This window comes from Hippocampus comes, unplaced genomic scaffold (assembly GCF_001891065.2).
Source record: "Hippocampus comes isolate QL1 unplaced genomic scaffold, H_comes_QL1_v1.1 scaffold59, whole genome shotgun sequence".
NCBI lineage: Eukaryota > Metazoa > Chordata > Actinopteri > Syngnathiformes > Syngnathidae > Hippocampus > Hippocampus comes.
The window spans coordinates 352,267-369,702 of NW_017805406.1; the positions used below are offsets into that span (position 1 = coordinate 352,267).

Below are 17,436 nucleotides of genomic sequence, written 5' to 3' on the forward strand. Positions count from 1 at the left end.
GTGGGGTGAGTGTGGGTGGGTGCTTGCTGAGCCTTCCTGGTCACATGCGAGGCAGCGTGCACAGATTCGGTGCTCTTAATGCACTGCAATTGAACGAAACAGAAAAAAAAGCACAATATGGTGCTGTCCCTGGTGCTAAACGCAAAAGCCTCATCGCATATTGTTTTGGATTGAGGTGATGCATTTCATGAGGTTTATCGTACGTACACCAACTGCTGCTACCACTATTACAATTGTAAGCAAAATTGCATTTTAGATTCCGAAATGCTACGACTGTTGTTCGTTTCCGTCTATTAGCTATTGCAATCCACTTCATTTTCTTGTTTTTTCATTCTGGGATAGGCTCCATCTCGTCAGTGACACGAATGAAGTTAATCTATATGTGCCCTGCGATTAGCTGCTCCCCACAAGAAAAAAAAACAAGCTCCCTAATATGTTTTTTCCATAATAATGTGAATGCATGAGTGAGTGTGAAAAGTACCCCAAATTGTTTGAAAACGCTAACGCAGCGCCGGGTCCAAAGGGGAGAATCATTTGCACGTTTGTCGTTGTATCACAATTACTGCACTATTGGTCACTTTCCAGAAAATATGGCACAAACACTAATGTAACAAGAACTGGATGTCCCTTCTAAATTGCGCAGTGACATAAAGAAAGGCACAGAAAACACTTTAGAGTATTCAATTAACTTATCATGTGCATTTTCTCGGGGAGTAAAAGCCAATGAGCAAGCCCTTGCAAGCACGGGGACAACATTCAGACTCCACACAAAACCGGAGCCGGGATTGGAACCAGCAGAACCTTTGGCTGCAGCAATGCATCAAAAGTCAATCCTGGAATACTCTAAAATCCCAAGATGCCATTATCGGTGCCTTTCAAACATGGAAGCAGTGCAAGTCAGAACATCTATTTTTGGGTCTGTGTGCTCCATCTGCACTGGGGAGGGTGGGTACATGTGCACATGTGGGTGTAGCTAAACCAACAAAGTGGTAGTGGGTAGGATTTTATTGGATGTTGGGTCTCCTTGGGAGGGCCGAGCAGTTGGGAAAATAGCATCCCATTCATTACAAGCAATTTGTGGCCATGAAAAAGCCGAGGCGAGTTTTGTTAGGGATGTTTTATTGTAGCTGAAGATTTCCAATGGGTCTTGACACTTGGCTATTCATTTGAAATATTTTATCTTGCACGGAACACCCAACGCCTTTGTATTGACAATAAGTTCTCTCATACCGCCTCATTGAAAGATATTCCAGTACTTGCATTTTTTTTTGTATGTCGTCTTTTATCTATGGGGTCGAGAGGGTTGAAGAGCAACATCGCCCTTGGTGCCTTTGAGCAAGGCACTGCCACTTTCTGCTCAGTGGGAAGGTCCAATTTGGGAACATTTCATCCATTCATTTTCTAATCTGTTTAAGGGTTGTGGGTGTGCTGGAGCCTATCCCAGCTGTCTTCGGGCAGTCGGCGGGGCACACCCTAAACTGGTTGCCGGCCAATCGCAGGGCACACATAGACAAACAACCATTTGCGCTCACACTCACACTAAGGGACAATTTAGTGTGTTCCATTAACCTGCCATCCATGTTTTTAGAATGTGGGAGGAAACCGGAGCACACGGAGAAAACCCGCACAGGCACGGGGAGAACGTGCAAACTCCACACAGGAAAGTCGGAATCAAACCCTACACCTCTGCTCTGTGAAGCGAACTTGCTAACCAGTCGCCGCCTGAACATTTTACATTGTTGTCCTAATATTAAATGGTCAAGTTACACTGGAGCAAAATGGCCACCTGGCAAAAATTCGTTTTGTCCCTGAAAAGTCTGTGTGTGCTTTTTACGTTGGTCCAAATGAAACCTGACACAGAATGAAAAAAAAAAACGTCTCTCGTGACATTTGGCACACCTTGCATATTTGTTTTTAATCAACTTGCATACTTCAATTTATCAGTTTGAATCTCCCTGGCAAATAACAACAAATACGTTGGGGAAAAAAACCCTCAAACTGTATTAGGAGACCAGGACGGTCCAAAATATTGAAAGTTGTCTGGTTGTGTATTCCATTATAAAAGTCCCTCCACTCAACAGTAATGAGTCTGTGTGAATATGTGTCAACATTTTTCGCACCCACCCAGCATGTTTACACCCCAAGGCCCAGTCCCCACCCCTGCGCCCAGACCCACACCCCGCACAGGGAGCTCATCCCCAATCCACTGTGACAAAGGGAAAGAGCTGAGTGTAGAATATAAGTCCGCCACTGGCTGCCAGAGCGCGTCCAGCACAGTGCTTTCTGCAGATTGCAGCAGTTTGAGCTAAACCCCCCTCTGTCTGCTCTCTATAGATGGGACCCGGACGGGCGGGGTCATCTTTGGTGCGCGCAGTGACAAAGGGAGGGGTCGCGGCGGGGCAGGCACGCGTTTGGCAAAGTTGGCGTGACTGCGCTGGCACATGGTCGGACGGGACCCGTGTTCTTATTTTCTCCCAGTGAAATGTGGGAATGATATTCGCAACCTTAAAGCTGAATCATATGACTCCAGTCAAGGGGAGTTAAAGGAAGGGAGGCTCTGTGCTGCCCTTGAAGAATGACAAGAGGTCCCAGAGAAGCTGATCACCTTAACTGAAGCGGACAACCACGACTTCTTCCACCATTTTATAAAGATTCAGCACCCCAACAGAAAACAACAATAGTCTTACGTTTGAAGCACTTATTGAAGGGATAACATTGTGTTGAATGAGATGTATCGGCTTCAGTTGGTGAGAGGCCTTTATTTGTTCAAGTGGCACCCGACGGCTAACTTGGAGCACGGCATCTCATACAACGGAGGCCAATGTTTGGTCACCGGATTTTGCCACTATTTGTACCTCGCTGCCATGTGGTTTTAGCTGTAGAAAAGATATATTTGTCATGCTGTGAGTTTGTTTGCATAATCATTTCGAAACTACTTTAGCTAGTTGCCTGCTCCCTCCGTGCGCCGCCCCCACACTTTTTCCCAATGTAGCCAAGACAATGAAATGACTTTGCGCTTGCTTTAAAAAAAAAAAAAAAAAAAAAGTTGTTTGTGGTTAACTATAGTAAGAGACAGACCATTTTAAAAAGTCATTACTGGCTATGTTTATCCCCGCCGACTACCACTGAAGCCGCAGAACACCTACTTAAATTCAGTAGATGCAGTGCGGAGCAATCAGAGGTTTACTCTCCGGGCAGCGCGACCCACTAAAACGTATTAATAGCTTTCTCGCCACCTTTCGAGTCACCTCAAAATGGCAGCGACGCTATTTCAGTTGTACTTGTTGCTCAGCCTCCATTTCTTTCCGCCATGACCTCGTTCTTATCCGCCTAAACTGGTTGCTGAAGGTCACCCTGCTGTTCCAGATTGAAATGACATCACGCTGTGACAGAATGAAACCAGGACAAGCGAGGGGCTGGTGGCGCCATCGCGACGTGAACTCCCCGAGCTAACAGGATGAGCGGCATCATCTTTGCATCGTGGACCAAACGTTTCCAATCTGAAGCAGAGCTGCAAATAATCGGTTGGGTGGAGTTTGGACCCGCCAAAATTTTTTTGAAAGCACAATCGATTGGAGATCGTTTTTATTGATACTGTTCAAGAGTTAATCACTGATGTGTGAGGAATGTAAGCATACGTTCTAGCAACAAAACGCATCTTAACACATAAAATGCAAATGCGCAGAATTGTTTGGAATATTTTTATTATTATTATTATTAAATCCTTAACACATTTTCAAAATGGTTCAATGCAGCAAAAACATTCTCGTCTATTCCAAAATCAGCTTTGGCAAACACTCCCGCCATTCATTGCTAAGTGCATGGTTTTTTTTATTTCTAGCTTAACGTCTACTTAGGTGCACATGTCAAATTATACAAAAACATCCGGTCTCTCATATTTTACAGCAACAAAACAGGTTTTACAGCAACTCTCAAGCCACAAACTGTACAACAACACAACTCCAAGTAGGGCAATTTAGAATTAAATAGTCATGAACGCAGACGAGGATTTCAAGAGGGAGAGCGCTATGTGTAGCCTTCAATGTACAAATCTCAAATGGGCTTGAGTAGAAAACAACGATAAAAAGCATTATAAAAACAAAATCACAATAATTAATTACATAAACATTTACTTGTACATTTATCATCCCAATTTATTTATTTATTTTTTTAGAACGGGGCAGGTGTTTGCTCCTTCCATAATTTTACATTGACTGTGTGTCGACACAGGTCCTTTCTCTAAATGCAAGTCAGAGCTGCATGTGCACAACACTTGAGTGTGCATTTCATGTACTGTGCATGGATAAATAAGAGCGAAATGTCGAGGGGGGTTATTGGGTTCTACGGCGGATGCATTTGTTTGGCCTGCGTGTGGCCACAAAGCCGTGTTTGCAGTAGCACTTGTACGAGCCCACAGTGTTCACGCAGCGAGCGTTCTCGCACGGGCTACTGCGAGCTCCTGGTTCTGCACACTCGTCAATATCTGGGGGGGTTAAAAAAAAAAAAAAAAAAAAAAAAGCAGAAATAAACACCAAAGCAAACAACGTTGTGAAGTGTAAGTGAAATTGAAACGCTAATGTGGCTTGTGTTTACACCGCAGCCTGCATTGGCTGAATGATCAGCTGTGTGATGATATTGCACTTCCAAAAAAAAAAAAAAAAAAGAATGAATGGCCTTAAACAAAACAAATAAGTGACTGTTGTCCAAATGACTGCGCTATATGTCATGAGGTCTACTCTTATCAGTCATTTCAATGTACAATATGATCAAAGTACAAACCTATACAGCGGGTGTGGGAGTGGTCCAACCTAAATCCTTGGTTACATTCACACATGGTGCCCAGATAGGAGCGCACACAGTGGCCATTTGCACAGCTGCATTCATCTGAATCCTCCTCTGAACTGTCACCTGTCAAAAAAATTTTTTCATATTGAAAAAATAGCAGAAAAGACTATGGTGAGGCGACACGTGTCGTGTGACTGTATGGGCGTGAGCTGTGGCTGACAGCAGCTCCTGTGTGAGAGTGCCTATTGTAGTCACGTGCTTTACTGTTCTCTTGGCAAGCGATGAATTGCTGAGAAAAACCATGGACAGTGGTGGCTCTCCTTTCCCACATGTGAGGACATTATAATACACGATTTCAGTGTCGTGTTTTCCCGCTTTTACTTTACAAAAATAGAGGGAATGCTAACGATGTCAATTTCTTGAGGGGGCACTGCAAACCATGTGAAGTCAAAGATGTCGGGAGTGAGGTTTCACCTGGGTTATAGTTAGGGAAAGCTGTTAGGATATCCTGCTCCCCGTCCGACTCCGTCTCCAGGTGCATCTCGCACAAATGGTTGAACATCTCTGCGTTCAAAGAAGACAAGCCCTTCAAGAAAACTTGCCGTGGAGGCAACGCGTCAGCGTAACCGGTTGACCTTTTACGAACCCGAATGCCTCGGCGGGCACGTGTTGCACTCGGGCCCCCAGCCACGGCCGTAGTGGCAGCAGCACTCCGAGTAGGTGACCAGCATGACGCTCCGTGGATCGCTGCAGATCAAACCCTCATCCACCTGCAGGAAACAGACGTCTTTGTGGGCTGCAGTGCGATCTGGGTAAAGAAAACAGCGTCGAAGCGTTACAACCTCCAAAAGTCTTCATTCGGCAGAATGAGTACAGGAAGCTTTTTTTTTTTTTTTTGTCACGCTCATAAAATCCACAAATATTAATGCTTTCATACACCGTCAAGGAATTTGAAATAAGACTAGCAGCTTTGCGTGCTTGGGAATCGCCCACTCAGCAGTTCCGCTCGTGAACACGTCTCTGTAAGCCATGCATTAGTCTTCCTTTTGTAAACTTGCTCACTTCCTGAGGCACACCTGCACACTCTAAAAAGACCAAGTAACGGTATCACAAAGGACGCCTTTATAAAGATCTGAGTTATTGTTGTACTTTAACAACACGGTATCGATCGCTGGTTTTTGTTGCCTCGTTTGGATGCATTAAATACACATGATGTCAAGCAGAGGTAATAATAGGCACTGGCAAAACACGAATTGTGCATAAATTTAAAGTGTTAAGTGTCTTTAGGGACTTTTTTTTTTAACTAGCTGATACTGATTTTACCCACCGTCATAGACGCACTGTTTGAGCGCCGCACTGAAGGTGCGAGGAGGGTCACAAAAACAGTGAAAGGAGCCGGGCGTGTTCTCACACCTCCCATTCTTACAGTACGAGGGATCCTGGCACTCATTCACATCTGCAAAGGGCACCACAGACACTGGTTACAGTATGAACATCTGTTTGGGGCCAGCCAGAATTGGGCAAAGTGGCGGACACAGAAACAGCGTGGTTTTAGCAATACGGCATAACAGTCCTGCAGTAAATACCAGTTACGCTGTCTGCGGCAGAGACGCCGTTTCAGTTGCATCACCAAAGCGGGCGGTATTTACAGCAGGAATGCAGTCTTGCCTAACGTACAACACAGTGGACATGCAATGACTTTAAGCGCATTTGATGTCAATCTCCGTCAAGTGGAATCTTTCAGTGCATCGAAAGTGAGCGTCTTCTTTGGAAAGGCAGATTTGTTTGATACACCTCTTGCGTTGGTTCTCATTCGATTGTGCAGGTGTACCCAATGAACTGCATCTGCGGAACAGTGTCCACCCCCACTGCCCGTGAGTGAACCGGATGTTGTGACCCCAGAAAGACAATATATTTGGTTTTGCTCTAACCAAATACATTTTTTTGGCCAACCATGAATTGATGCGTTCTCTAAGGGGGGTCTCGACTTACCGGCCTGCTCCTCAGGAGTCACACAACGGTTGCGGTCGATAGCGAGGGTCCAAGGCGGGTTGCAGATGCAGTAGTAAGATCCTGGTGTGTCCACGCAGAGACCGTTCTTGCAGTTGGCCGGGTCGTCACACTCATTCACATCTGCGCAATTAAAAAACACGCGTCATCACGCTCACGTCTTTTGGCAGACGATTGTCGCGTACTCACCAGCCACTGCTGCTATCACACATTTCTTTTTGTTGGCGTCTGGGGTCCACGGTTGCTTACAGTTGCAGTAAAAGGACCCCTCGGTGTTGACGCAGTGGCCATTTCTGCAGAGAGACTCATCGTGGCATTCATTCACATCTGAGGGAGAACATAAAAACAGCATCGCCATGGTCACAGCGCCGTCGAAATACTTACTGGATTACATTTTCAAACAGCAACATTGAAAAAGTTATAGAGGCGAGTACTGGCAGGAATGGTACTTTGGACACCTACCAATGCACGCAAGCAGGTTGCCGTCATAGTAAAAGCCCTGTTGACAGTAGCACTCGTATCCCGGTTGGGTGTTCTGACAGCGACCCTTCTTGCAGATTTCATCGGCAAAAAGAGAACACTCGTCAATGTCTGCAAAGAAAGCGCGTACAAGTCTTACAAGTGACAGTTCATCGCGGCATTCGTGTTGCTGTGCGGATTAGCAACGCGGATGTAATGAGAAAAGTGCAGCGACGACATAAAATCTACCCTGGTAGGCGGGCCGGCTGTACATGAGTCCTTCGTCATAATATAGACCCTGCCCGTGAGGACACAGGAAGTGGAATTCAGCTGGGTGAATGAGAGAACAAAAGTGGAATGAACACATTCATGAGAAGACATTCATTAAATGTTCCCACCAAATGATCCATAAAGCAGAATTATACTGTCATAGATGACCACATTCATGCAGCGGGCATCCTCCAGTAGTTGATGGTATATTATTTCCATATCACGAAAGGTTGACCATAAGTCAGTCAGTTCAAATTTACTCTCAACTGACTTTTGACAAGCAATGTGTTTTATTGATCTCAATGTGTACCTGCCAATCATACAACAGAAAAATAGCTTCGTGTTCGACTAAACAAGGCCGGATTTTACACCAAGTCAATTTGTGAGTAAATTGAGACAAGCACATTATTTCAGAATGTACACCTTTAGTGATCTGAACATATTTTGGCCATTTTGCTGCGTATGTTGAAGTTGCACAGTGGAGTATTAAGAAGATTACTGATCCATGTGCATGCAGTTGGGGTTGTATTGCAGACTTAGCAAAATTCAGTCAACGTTAGGGCTGCTCGTCTATGAAAAAAAAATACTGATCAGGATTATTTTGGTAATGAATAATTGAAATTACGATTATTCAAATGATTTATTTATTTATTTTTTTTACAAAACCAGAAAATGTTAAATGGAAAATATTTTCAGGCAAATCAAATTCTCTAATAGGCTAGAATTATGTAAGTGCCTTTTGTACCAAAATAAATTCATAAAATGTGTCAAAATTAAAAAAAAGGGTGCAAATATACACATTCAAGGATGGTTTCCTTGTACAAACAAACAGTGCATTGGAGTTGACTTGCCGGACAAAAACACATTTGAGAGAGAGAGAGAGAAAAAAACTAATTATGAGCATGTTTGGGTTATACCTGAGTGAGAAACAGGACACGGGTAGATCTCACAGTGGTCTCCCCATCCGACCCCGATGGAGCAGCAGCACTCCTGTTTGGTGACGTTGGTGGCCAGGACGCTGTCGCAGAACACGGTGTCATCCAGGTTCAGGTAGCACTCCTTCTTCTCATCTGCGACCATCTGAGGTGCTGCGAGGGTACAGGGGAGGAGGGAGGGGGGCAAACATTGTGAGAGCTCACCATCTGCCGTGTAAGCAAATGACTTTGGAAGCGTAATGCTGAGTCATTATCCAACAACATCAAAAACATCATGAACAAAAAAAAAATCAATGGCGAGACAACATCGTCATGCCATTGCTGTAAATTGATTGCACTTTTTACAGTCAACAGGCTGTGCTGTACTCGCCAGTATAACCACTGATTGATTGCTTTCTCATTTCAGTTTGGCAATCGCATCTATCCACATTCACACACACAATTACAGTGGGAATTTCCATTTTTTTTAGTCCTTAAAAGGGAGTATTTCTCTGTAATTGGTCTGATGTGAGCGGATCCTGAGACTGGGACTGGGAGGAATCAAATGTGCCGGCTGGTTAAAGCTCGTCATCAAGAAATGTAGGAGGAATGAGAAGAAGCTTACCCTCGCAGCTGTGTTTGTCCTCGGAAAGGACGTAGCCGTGATGGCAGACGCACACATAAGAGCCCGGCCTATTCTCGCAAGAGCCGTACGGCTGGCAAAGACCCCAGTCGGATGCGCATTCATCAATGTCTGCAGAGAAAACAACACGTGATCTAACTTTTTGAGTCCAATCTAAACATCAGACGAAAGAATGTTTTGGTAGATTAAAGTGAGAAAACACCGGGCTATTGGTATATTTGCTCGGATCTTTTAAAAATAGCCAGACTCATGGCTTGGAAAGTTACATCAAACAATAACAAATCACATGTTTGGTTATGTAAAGCAAAGGATACTCATACAAGTGTACCTTGAATTATGAGTGCGATCAAAAATGTTTTTTTTTTTTCCAAGTTACGAGCTGTCATTTGGTCCAGTCTTTGCCTCTGAATTCTGACCCAGCTCGAGTAAAGTGGGGTGAAGAAAAGGATAGCGAAAGTGGGCGTTGCACTTTCAGACAAATACAAAATGAAACCACTGGCAAGGAGCATGGAGAAGATGCTCACGCAGACAGAAGGCCGGGGGGTTTTGGCGACCATTAAGTGGGAGATACAATCCCAGTTTGAATCCGGATCTTGCATGAATTGCTCGCGATGCGCAAAGAAACCAGGCAGCATCATTCCAGCCGACTGACCTTGGCATCGCCGGCCTCCCACCAGCGTGTAACCCTTCTGGCACTCGCAGGTGTACGAGCCCATACTGTTGATGCAGCGGCCCCTTTGACAGTTTGATGGCCTCTCGCACTCGTTGATATCTGGAGGGACAATGGCAGCGTGTAAATCACGTCTCGAGAAACTGAGCTGAGCAAAGGGAATGATGAACTTTGATGTAGACTATAAACCACGTCAAGGTAAAAAAAAAAAAAGAGGAGGTGGATAATTCATGCCTTCGCAGTGGCTGCCTTCCTGCGTACGCTGGTAGCCCGGGTAGCACTGACACTGGAAGGATCCCTCGGTATTGATGCAGCGGCCGTACGCGCACAGCCTGACGTCCTCGCACTCGTCGATGTCTGCGTGTCAGAAGAGGAGCGGGCTTTAAAAGGACTCAATAACTATCTTGCTCAGGCCATGCCAAGTCATCATCCGCGCGTGACCTCTTTTCTGCGAAATCAATCCAGTAGAAGTGAAAGTGACGCGCTCGTGTGAGGATTTGGTGGCAAATATTAATATCCATAATCACTGGTCAAAATGTGCTGCTTGTCCAGTGCAATCGTGTACATACAGAGACACAGGAGTACATTTTAAGATAGGTGCCATATATATTTAAGCTATTATTATTTCAGTAGTACAATTCCAAAAAAATGAAACATAGACAGTAGAGATATACAGAGTCATTAAAAACATTTCCCAAGGCCAATTTCTCACCACTGCAGCCTTTGCTGTCAACGGAAGGGAGGAAGCCCTCATTGCATAGGCAGCGGTAAGTTCCAGGAAGGTTTTCACATCTCCCGTTAGGACAGATTCCAGGCTTCTGACACTCGTTTATATCTGGTGAACACACGTCAACATTTTATTATAATTATTTTTTTATTGTTACAAATACAGATGTATGTCACTGACATCCTGATGAGAGATTTTTCGTTACTGGATCTTTAGGTGGATTTGTTCGTATGCTCACCATAACAGACGCCAGATAGGGCCTCGTAACCCGGCAAGCAAGGAACGCACTCATAGGAGCCGAGTGTGTTGTCACATTGCTCATTCGGGCAAGTGTCAGGACTCAAGCACTCATTTATATCTAAAAGAAAGCCACATGAAAATAACTTACAATTGGCACACACACACACACACACACACACACACACACACACACACACACACACACACACACACACACACACACGATGAATGTCTTGTTGACTTTTTTTTCCTTGTCTTTTTACCTTCGCAAACAGGATGACGGTGTGACCTGCTCCTAAAGCCGCTGTGACATTCACATTTATAAGAGCCGGGCAAGTTAAAACACTGGCCTCCAGTGCCACAAATGTCCCGCTTGGAGCACTCGTTCACATCTGTCAAGACAGTGAAGCAAATTCATGACCTGATAAGGACAAAAAAAAAAAAAAATGACGTGGTTATAAGTCAGCCTGACTTACCGACACATTTGAGCCTCCCATGATGCACCATGTGTTTGTAGCCTTGACGACAGTGGCATTTGTAGCCTCCGTCTGTGTTGATGCAAAAGCCTCTGCCCTGACCGCATGGCTCCGACTCACATTCATTATCATCTGGACAGGAAGGAGCAATGGCCACATATTACTTTTGACATGGATTCAACACACACAACACTGAGTGCATCCAGACAAAGAAGACGGAGCCAAAATTTTTATTTTACAAAAACAAACGAGCAATTTGAGGGCACATTACGCCGCTGATATAATTAACATTTGTCATCTGGGAAATCAATGCGCAATTAGCAACAATTTAGAATTGCAGTAGTTTAAATGAGGTAAAGTTTCACAGTGGAATAAATGGTAGCAGTGATCCTCTGAAACGGGGGGGGGGGGACGATGTGATGAGATTAGGCAGGATTTGATGCCGGCATGGATTTCCCATATTAAATTTTAATCTGGTTTGGAATACAGATTAATTTTGATTGGGCACCTTCTGACCTTGCACACACAACACATACATTTTAATGAGATTTAACAAAAATATGAAAGCTATTTTTGTAAGTTTCTTCAAAAAAAAAAATATATATATATATGCATATAAAAATCAAACTCACCTCGATGACAAAATCTCCTCAGCAGAGGTAAAAACCACATTACTTCAATTGTTACAAATGCCTTCCAAATGCCCTGCTGATGATGATCTTCATCAAAACTTTTATTTAAATTACAAATATTTTTTAATAAGGCAGCTCTTGAATTGCATCACAGTCGACTCCGCAGTGTGCTCCTCGTGAAATATTCAAAGCGGCAACCATTCATTAACTCCAAACTGATGAGAAAATGCAGCTCGAGAAAAAGTAACAGGACACAATCTGCTCGAAGCAAAGGGACATGCACGCACGTTTCCTCGCACGATCCCCCCCCCCCAAAAAAAAGTCCCATGCGCCCCTCCTTTAACCGCCATCGTCTCTTACCCTCACAGATGTTCCTCTGCGGGTTGAGACGGTAGCCGGCGTGACAGTGACAGATGTGGCCGTTCAGGCTGTTCTCACATTCTCCGTGACCACAAATGTTCCTGCTTAGCCTACATTCATCTGTCTCTGCTTCAGGGAGGGAACACACAACTTACTAGTGGGCCAGCATCTGCTACGGTAGAGCCATGCATATACACTCACTGGGCACCTTATTAGCGAACACATTTGCTAGTACTCTAGAAGAACAATTTGATGCGCAGATTTACGCCACCACAAAACATACATCCAAAGGGGATTTGTATTGACCTGTCATGACCGCAGAGGCCATTTGAAGCAAAGAAATACGTCTGCTTCGCTATTTTCATGGGGAGAGAAATATGATGATGGAGAAGATATAACATTAGCAGCTAGCGATGGACCCGCGCTATGTCATTCCTTAACGTCAAATTCTCAAACTACCCTATGAGCTTTCCGAGACCCGTAGGCTACCTCGAAACTTTCCGTTCTCACCCAGAGTACTACGGCTACAGTTTCTTAAATCGTTAAACTAAGCCTGTGTGGACCCAAATAAAGTGACAGGTGAGTGTATACACATCCAGTGTTAAAACCTTCTGTGGCTTTCACCGGAAAGTAGCCATGAACTGAATTCCTCTGGCTAGCTTTCTCATGTGTTAAAAGTGTCCACAAAGAAGCACAAGTAGGACAAATAAAGCATAGAAAGCAGAAAAGACAGATGTGGTAATTAGCAACATTCCATTAGCAGCCATGCTAAAACTTGGGCTCGGGACCAGTTGCCACTAGACAGTGTAACAAGAACAAAAACAAAAAACTTATGGCAAAGGGGGATGTGATTCATATTTGTGTTACTACAAAACAAAATGATGTCAGCTTATGTGAACAAATATATTGTATGTGTCATGGCAATGAGGTATTCTCTGAACAAAGTCAAGTTTGGTTGAGCCAACATATTTAAATACAAAACACAGACAATAAAAACAGGACCTAAAGAGTGATTTTGTGGAAAGCATAAAGTAAATAAAGAAAACGTTTGACAGGATTTAGCTTAGTCCTAAAAACAACTCATAGGTATGCTAAACGTTCAAGAAATGTATTAGTAGAGTTAGCGTCTCAACTGTGAGCTACCGGCCTAAAAGTCATCTCATTGTTTTCTGCTGATCTTTAAGATGGAGGACAATGAATGAGGAATCGGAGGTTTGCGGGCAAACTCACGTGAGACTTTAGTTTGGGTTTCAAACGGGTCATTGCCAGGAGTCATTCGGATGATTGTCGGAGGGGTTGGTATGACAACTGCCAGTAAAACAGATTTTAAAAAATGAATATGACGACAACAACAACAAACTGTGATATGCCTGCCTGTTCAAGTACAAACTATAACTTCCAGAAGTATAAAAACATTGATTTGTGCAAACTCGATGCAAAAAAACGAACTTTTTGGAGAATTTCAGCCAAGCTAAAAGCTTTCTTTTTCTAAACCTCATAAAACTGGACTTGAAAAAAAACAAAAAAAAAAAAGTAATGAAATGTTGTATGACTGAATATGAACAAAATTATCTATAAATAAAATACATTGGACTTCTGCAAGACTTCTTCAATCGAGTATTTAGTTTTTGCACTGGAGATCCCCTATTTCAGTCTTTCATTTTCTCGAGGTTTAAGGGTGATATTCAAAACTAACTTCGCTACCACACCAAACAAATGAATTCCGTTTCCAGGGAAAATACTTGCTCTGAAACATTTGTGAACAGTAAACTAAGCGTGGACGAGGGCAGTTTACCAGGAACGCGAGGACTGTGAGCGCTGGTTGCAGCCTGCTGCACAGCAGTTGTCGTCTCTGGATGAGGAAAAAAAAGATCAATATCATCATTGGGATTGTGCTCGCAAGTACCAGTGTTTGCAAGAAGAGAGAGTTTATTGACCTTCCTTCTTAGGATTGGGATGGTCGGGTATCGGGGGGAAGACCACAGTTTCTCGAATACTATGGACAACATAGCCTTTGCCGGCAGGGCAGATATTACTGAAGGCCACTGAGTATCAAAACATGAAGACAAAAGTGTTATTTCATTGAAATCAAATGCCGCTGTCGAGGGAGCTGCTTCTAATACTCATTCATCTAAATTCCAACATGATGCAAAGCCCAAAAACAAAAAAAAAAAAAAACATTCACTTTTAACTGAATACCCCTCTTAGTGTATAAACAAATGACGCCAACTTTGCAGTAAAGTATCATGATAATAATATGGCATTTTATAAGCCACGAGCATGGTGTCCTCACCTGTGCCCACCTGCGGACAGCGTTCACAGTTGCGCCCCCAAGCTTTGCCCACCGTGCAGCAGCACATGTCCTTGGTGATTTGGGTGGGCAGGGCATGCTCGCAACCCCTGACGTCGGTCACCATCCGGTAGCATTGGGCCAACTCGGCTGCACGGGAGGCGGGGAATGGAACATTTTTTACCTCCATGAGGACCGAAGGATTGATGTTGGAATGTTTTAGCGGTAGATCAACCCACCGACACATCGATTCCTCTCCAGGACAAAACCGGCCTTGCAGAAACATTTGAAGCTCCCCAGAGTGTTCAAACAATCTCCATTCTGACAGATGCCCTGCATGGAGCACTCGTTGATATCTTCAAAGCCGGGCAGCGTGGGAGTAAAAACACGGAAATGTGATTTAGATACACGGTAGGTTCTTATCTCTAGTTACAGACAGGAGAGCAGAGAGTGCAGTTTCAGGAAGAACAGCGGAAGGTAGAACCTATTTCGGCTCAATCTCCTATATCCTCACATCTAAAAACGGGAATAGCAGGACAGATTCAAACCGTCGCCGTTATAAAAAAAAAATCTTCAGCTTGAAAATACAAGTTGAAAAGATGAAAAAGCACTTTTTTTGGTTCGGCGTCAAATCATAAAATACTGGGTAAACTTTAAGAAGAGGAAGGAAAGCACTGTAAAAGGTAAAAAGGCTCCATTTCTCTTGAATGCCCTACCCGTGGAAATCAGAGCAACAACCTGGGAAGAAATTCTTTTATTTGGACGCAAGAATTACTTCAACAGTCTTGTGTTTGGCTAAACCACACCAAGAATGCATTCGTGTCTCGCCCTGCAGCCTCAGCCAGATCTGCATTTTACTTCCGCACTCTCCTCCCTCAAATCAGCCCAGCTCTCAGGCCATTGAGCAAAGCGAGACTGTTGCCCGAGAAGGACTCTCAGCTCAACTTTATTTATAGAGAACTTTCAAACAACCACGGCTGCAGACAAAGCACCGTATATTTAGTGAAAATCAGACATATAAAAACTAAGACAGGTACCAACATAAAAAAACACAAACACAAAAATAACAGTCGAGTCGAAAGCCAGAAAGAATCAAAACGTGTTTTAAAACGAGTTCTGCATCATAGAGGGGAACCGCTTCCATTTGTGGCACTTCATTTCATGAAATGGACTCTCATTCTGTTTGAACTTTTGCATCATCTGTGAACGGGACAACAGGAGTTCCGCAATACGCAAATAATGAAACGACAAAAAGACGATAAATAAATTGAGCTATCAATGGAGCTGTCGACAATGATGTAACCATTAAAAAAAAAAAAAAAAAATCATCCCGTTACCTTGACAGTGTGTGCTGTTGAATCTTTTATAGCCTTGCGGGCAGGTGGAGCCATAATCCTCGACAATTGTCTGCTTGACGGAAGCATCTGAGGACACACGTGTAAACATAGCATGACCTTTCGAGAATAAACCTTTAAGTGACTCATTAACACCTCTCAGTTTAGCATTATGCATAAAAGGAAAAGTGCATTGCGCCGAGAAGGCAATTAAGTCAATTTCCCAATATAATCAAATTACCCCCAATAAAATGCTCGGAGTTTCACCGTAAATGGCCAAGCAAATTACAAAATAAAAACAGAAGCCTCCATTTTGCGCCAGCGCGTATTTTTGGCAGCGAGGTCTGAGAAATTGCAGTTGTCAAAGCCAGTGAAAGATTCCTCCCCACATTTTACAGTGAAACAAACGACTTTCTTTCTCTTTTGCTTCTCTAATGAGAGCTTTTATGAGCCCTTCTGCTCACTCAATCCACTCTCGCCATGCGACGAACACGTCTTGAAACGTGGCTTGAACGTTGAACGGCACATTAGCCTCGTTTGTCACGCGTTTCGAACCCAGACGAATTCTAGGCGACAAAGGCCAGGGAAAAAGCGAAGCAGCAGTTTCAGAGAACTGTGGGTGGACTGAACTGGAATATTGTGAATGTAAACTGGAACAACAACAGAAAAGCAAGATCAAAGTGTACATTGTGAATAAGAGTGTAAAAATTTGAAGCGATAAATGAATACGGATGGAACAAAGCATACGGGACTCGGGCTGTGTTCTAAATTCTAACCAGACGTACAGTATCGGGTTTTGTCAAAGGCTGTATTGTGTGACTCAGTGCCGAGAGCTGGAATAATAGTTGAGTGGAAAGAATGTAGAGCCAACATTTTCTTGAAATTCAACCTTGGGCGACGTGATGACAGTCCTGCGCCGGGCAGGCCAATCGGAACATGGGGATGTCGGAGAGCCGTATTTTCCACATTCTCCTCCTCTGTCTCACTGTCTGCGCGTGTGTCATTCCTATAATTGGTGAATCGGCGTTCTCCTCCCTAACTTTCATGTACAGTGCTATCAAATTCACATTTCAGAAGTTGGAAGGTACAATTCGCCGGGGATGCCCGACACATTTTTTTTGGGGCTGGATAAATGTTCCCAGGAACACACAAGATGCGGAGATGGGTTGTATGGGCACTTAGTGGATACTGCGATGCAAAAAAACTCCCCAAAAAAACGTCATATTGATTTTGAAATTTCCACACTTATGACTAGTAACTCTGGTGAACAAATGATATTATATATATATATAGAGATTTTTTTTTTTAATTGGTGATGCTAATTCTGACTCCGCCCTCATTTTTTCTCTCGCACATCAGGTTTTCATAACAATAATAATATGTAATCCAGGATTATATTTCGGAATATTGATGATGAATTAGGATTAGAATTTTTTTTTTTGTAGACGTCACGGTTTTAAATTAAATCCGTATTCCATATGCGATTTTAGAGGTCAAACTTATAAACAACAACAACAACAAAAAAAAGAAAGAAAATATCTCTAAAACCTGATGTGGTTGGGAAAAAAAAAGAAAATTAGCATCAAAAATACTTTTAGGGACACATAGCGCCATTTCGGAATACAA

General features: G+C 43.4%; 1 protein-coding gene across 4 annotated transcripts in view; it reads right to left on the minus strand.

Moving 5' to 3' along the window:
- Nucleotides 1-3,697: 3,697 nt before the first annotated feature.
- Nucleotides 3,698-17,436, minus strand: part of ltbp3 (latent transforming growth factor beta binding protein 3) — a 29,803-nt gene continuing 16,064 nt past the window's right edge. Inside the window, exons 5-28 of one of the 4 annotated variants that reach the window (XM_019873542.1) lie at nt 15,814-15,900; nt 14,716-14,832; nt 14,480-14,626; nt 14,124-14,231; nt 13,982-14,038; nt 13,417-13,494; nt 12,187-12,312; nt 11,195-11,326; nt 10,982-11,110; nt 10,717-10,836; nt 10,464-10,586; nt 9,986-10,108; nt 9,734-9,853; nt 9,064-9,192; nt 8,442-8,612; nt 7,504-7,584; nt 7,258-7,386; nt 6,985-7,122; nt 6,778-6,918; nt 6,113-6,241; nt 5,432-5,593; nt 5,260-5,349; nt 4,780-4,908; nt 3,698-4,483 (exon numbers count right to left, since the gene is read on the minus strand). In XM_019873542.1, coding sequence (XP_019729101.1) covers nt 4,332-4,483; nt 4,780-4,908; nt 5,260-5,349; nt 5,432-5,593; nt 6,113-6,241; nt 6,778-6,918; nt 6,985-7,122; nt 7,258-7,386; nt 7,504-7,584; nt 8,442-8,612; nt 9,064-9,192; nt 9,734-9,853; nt 9,986-10,108; nt 10,464-10,586; nt 10,717-10,836; nt 10,982-11,110; nt 11,195-11,326; nt 12,187-12,312; nt 13,417-13,494; nt 13,982-14,038; nt 14,124-14,231; nt 14,480-14,626; nt 14,716-14,832; nt 15,814-15,900 — 2,918 coding nt within the window. In that variant the 3' untranslated portion in view covers nt 3,698-4,331. Of the gene's footprint in view, nt 4,484-4,779; nt 4,909-5,259; nt 5,350-5,431; nt 5,594-6,112; nt 6,242-6,777; nt 6,919-6,984; nt 7,123-7,257; nt 7,387-7,503; nt 7,585-8,441; nt 8,613-9,063; nt 9,193-9,733; nt 9,854-9,985; nt 10,109-10,463; nt 10,587-10,716; nt 10,837-10,981; nt 11,111-11,194; nt 11,327-12,186; nt 12,316-13,416; nt 13,495-13,981; nt 14,039-14,123; nt 14,232-14,479; nt 14,627-14,715; nt 14,833-15,813; nt 15,901-17,436 lie in introns of all 4 variants that reach the window. The other 3 variants (XM_019873541.1, XM_019873544.1, XM_019873543.1) reach the window with 3 other exon arrangements.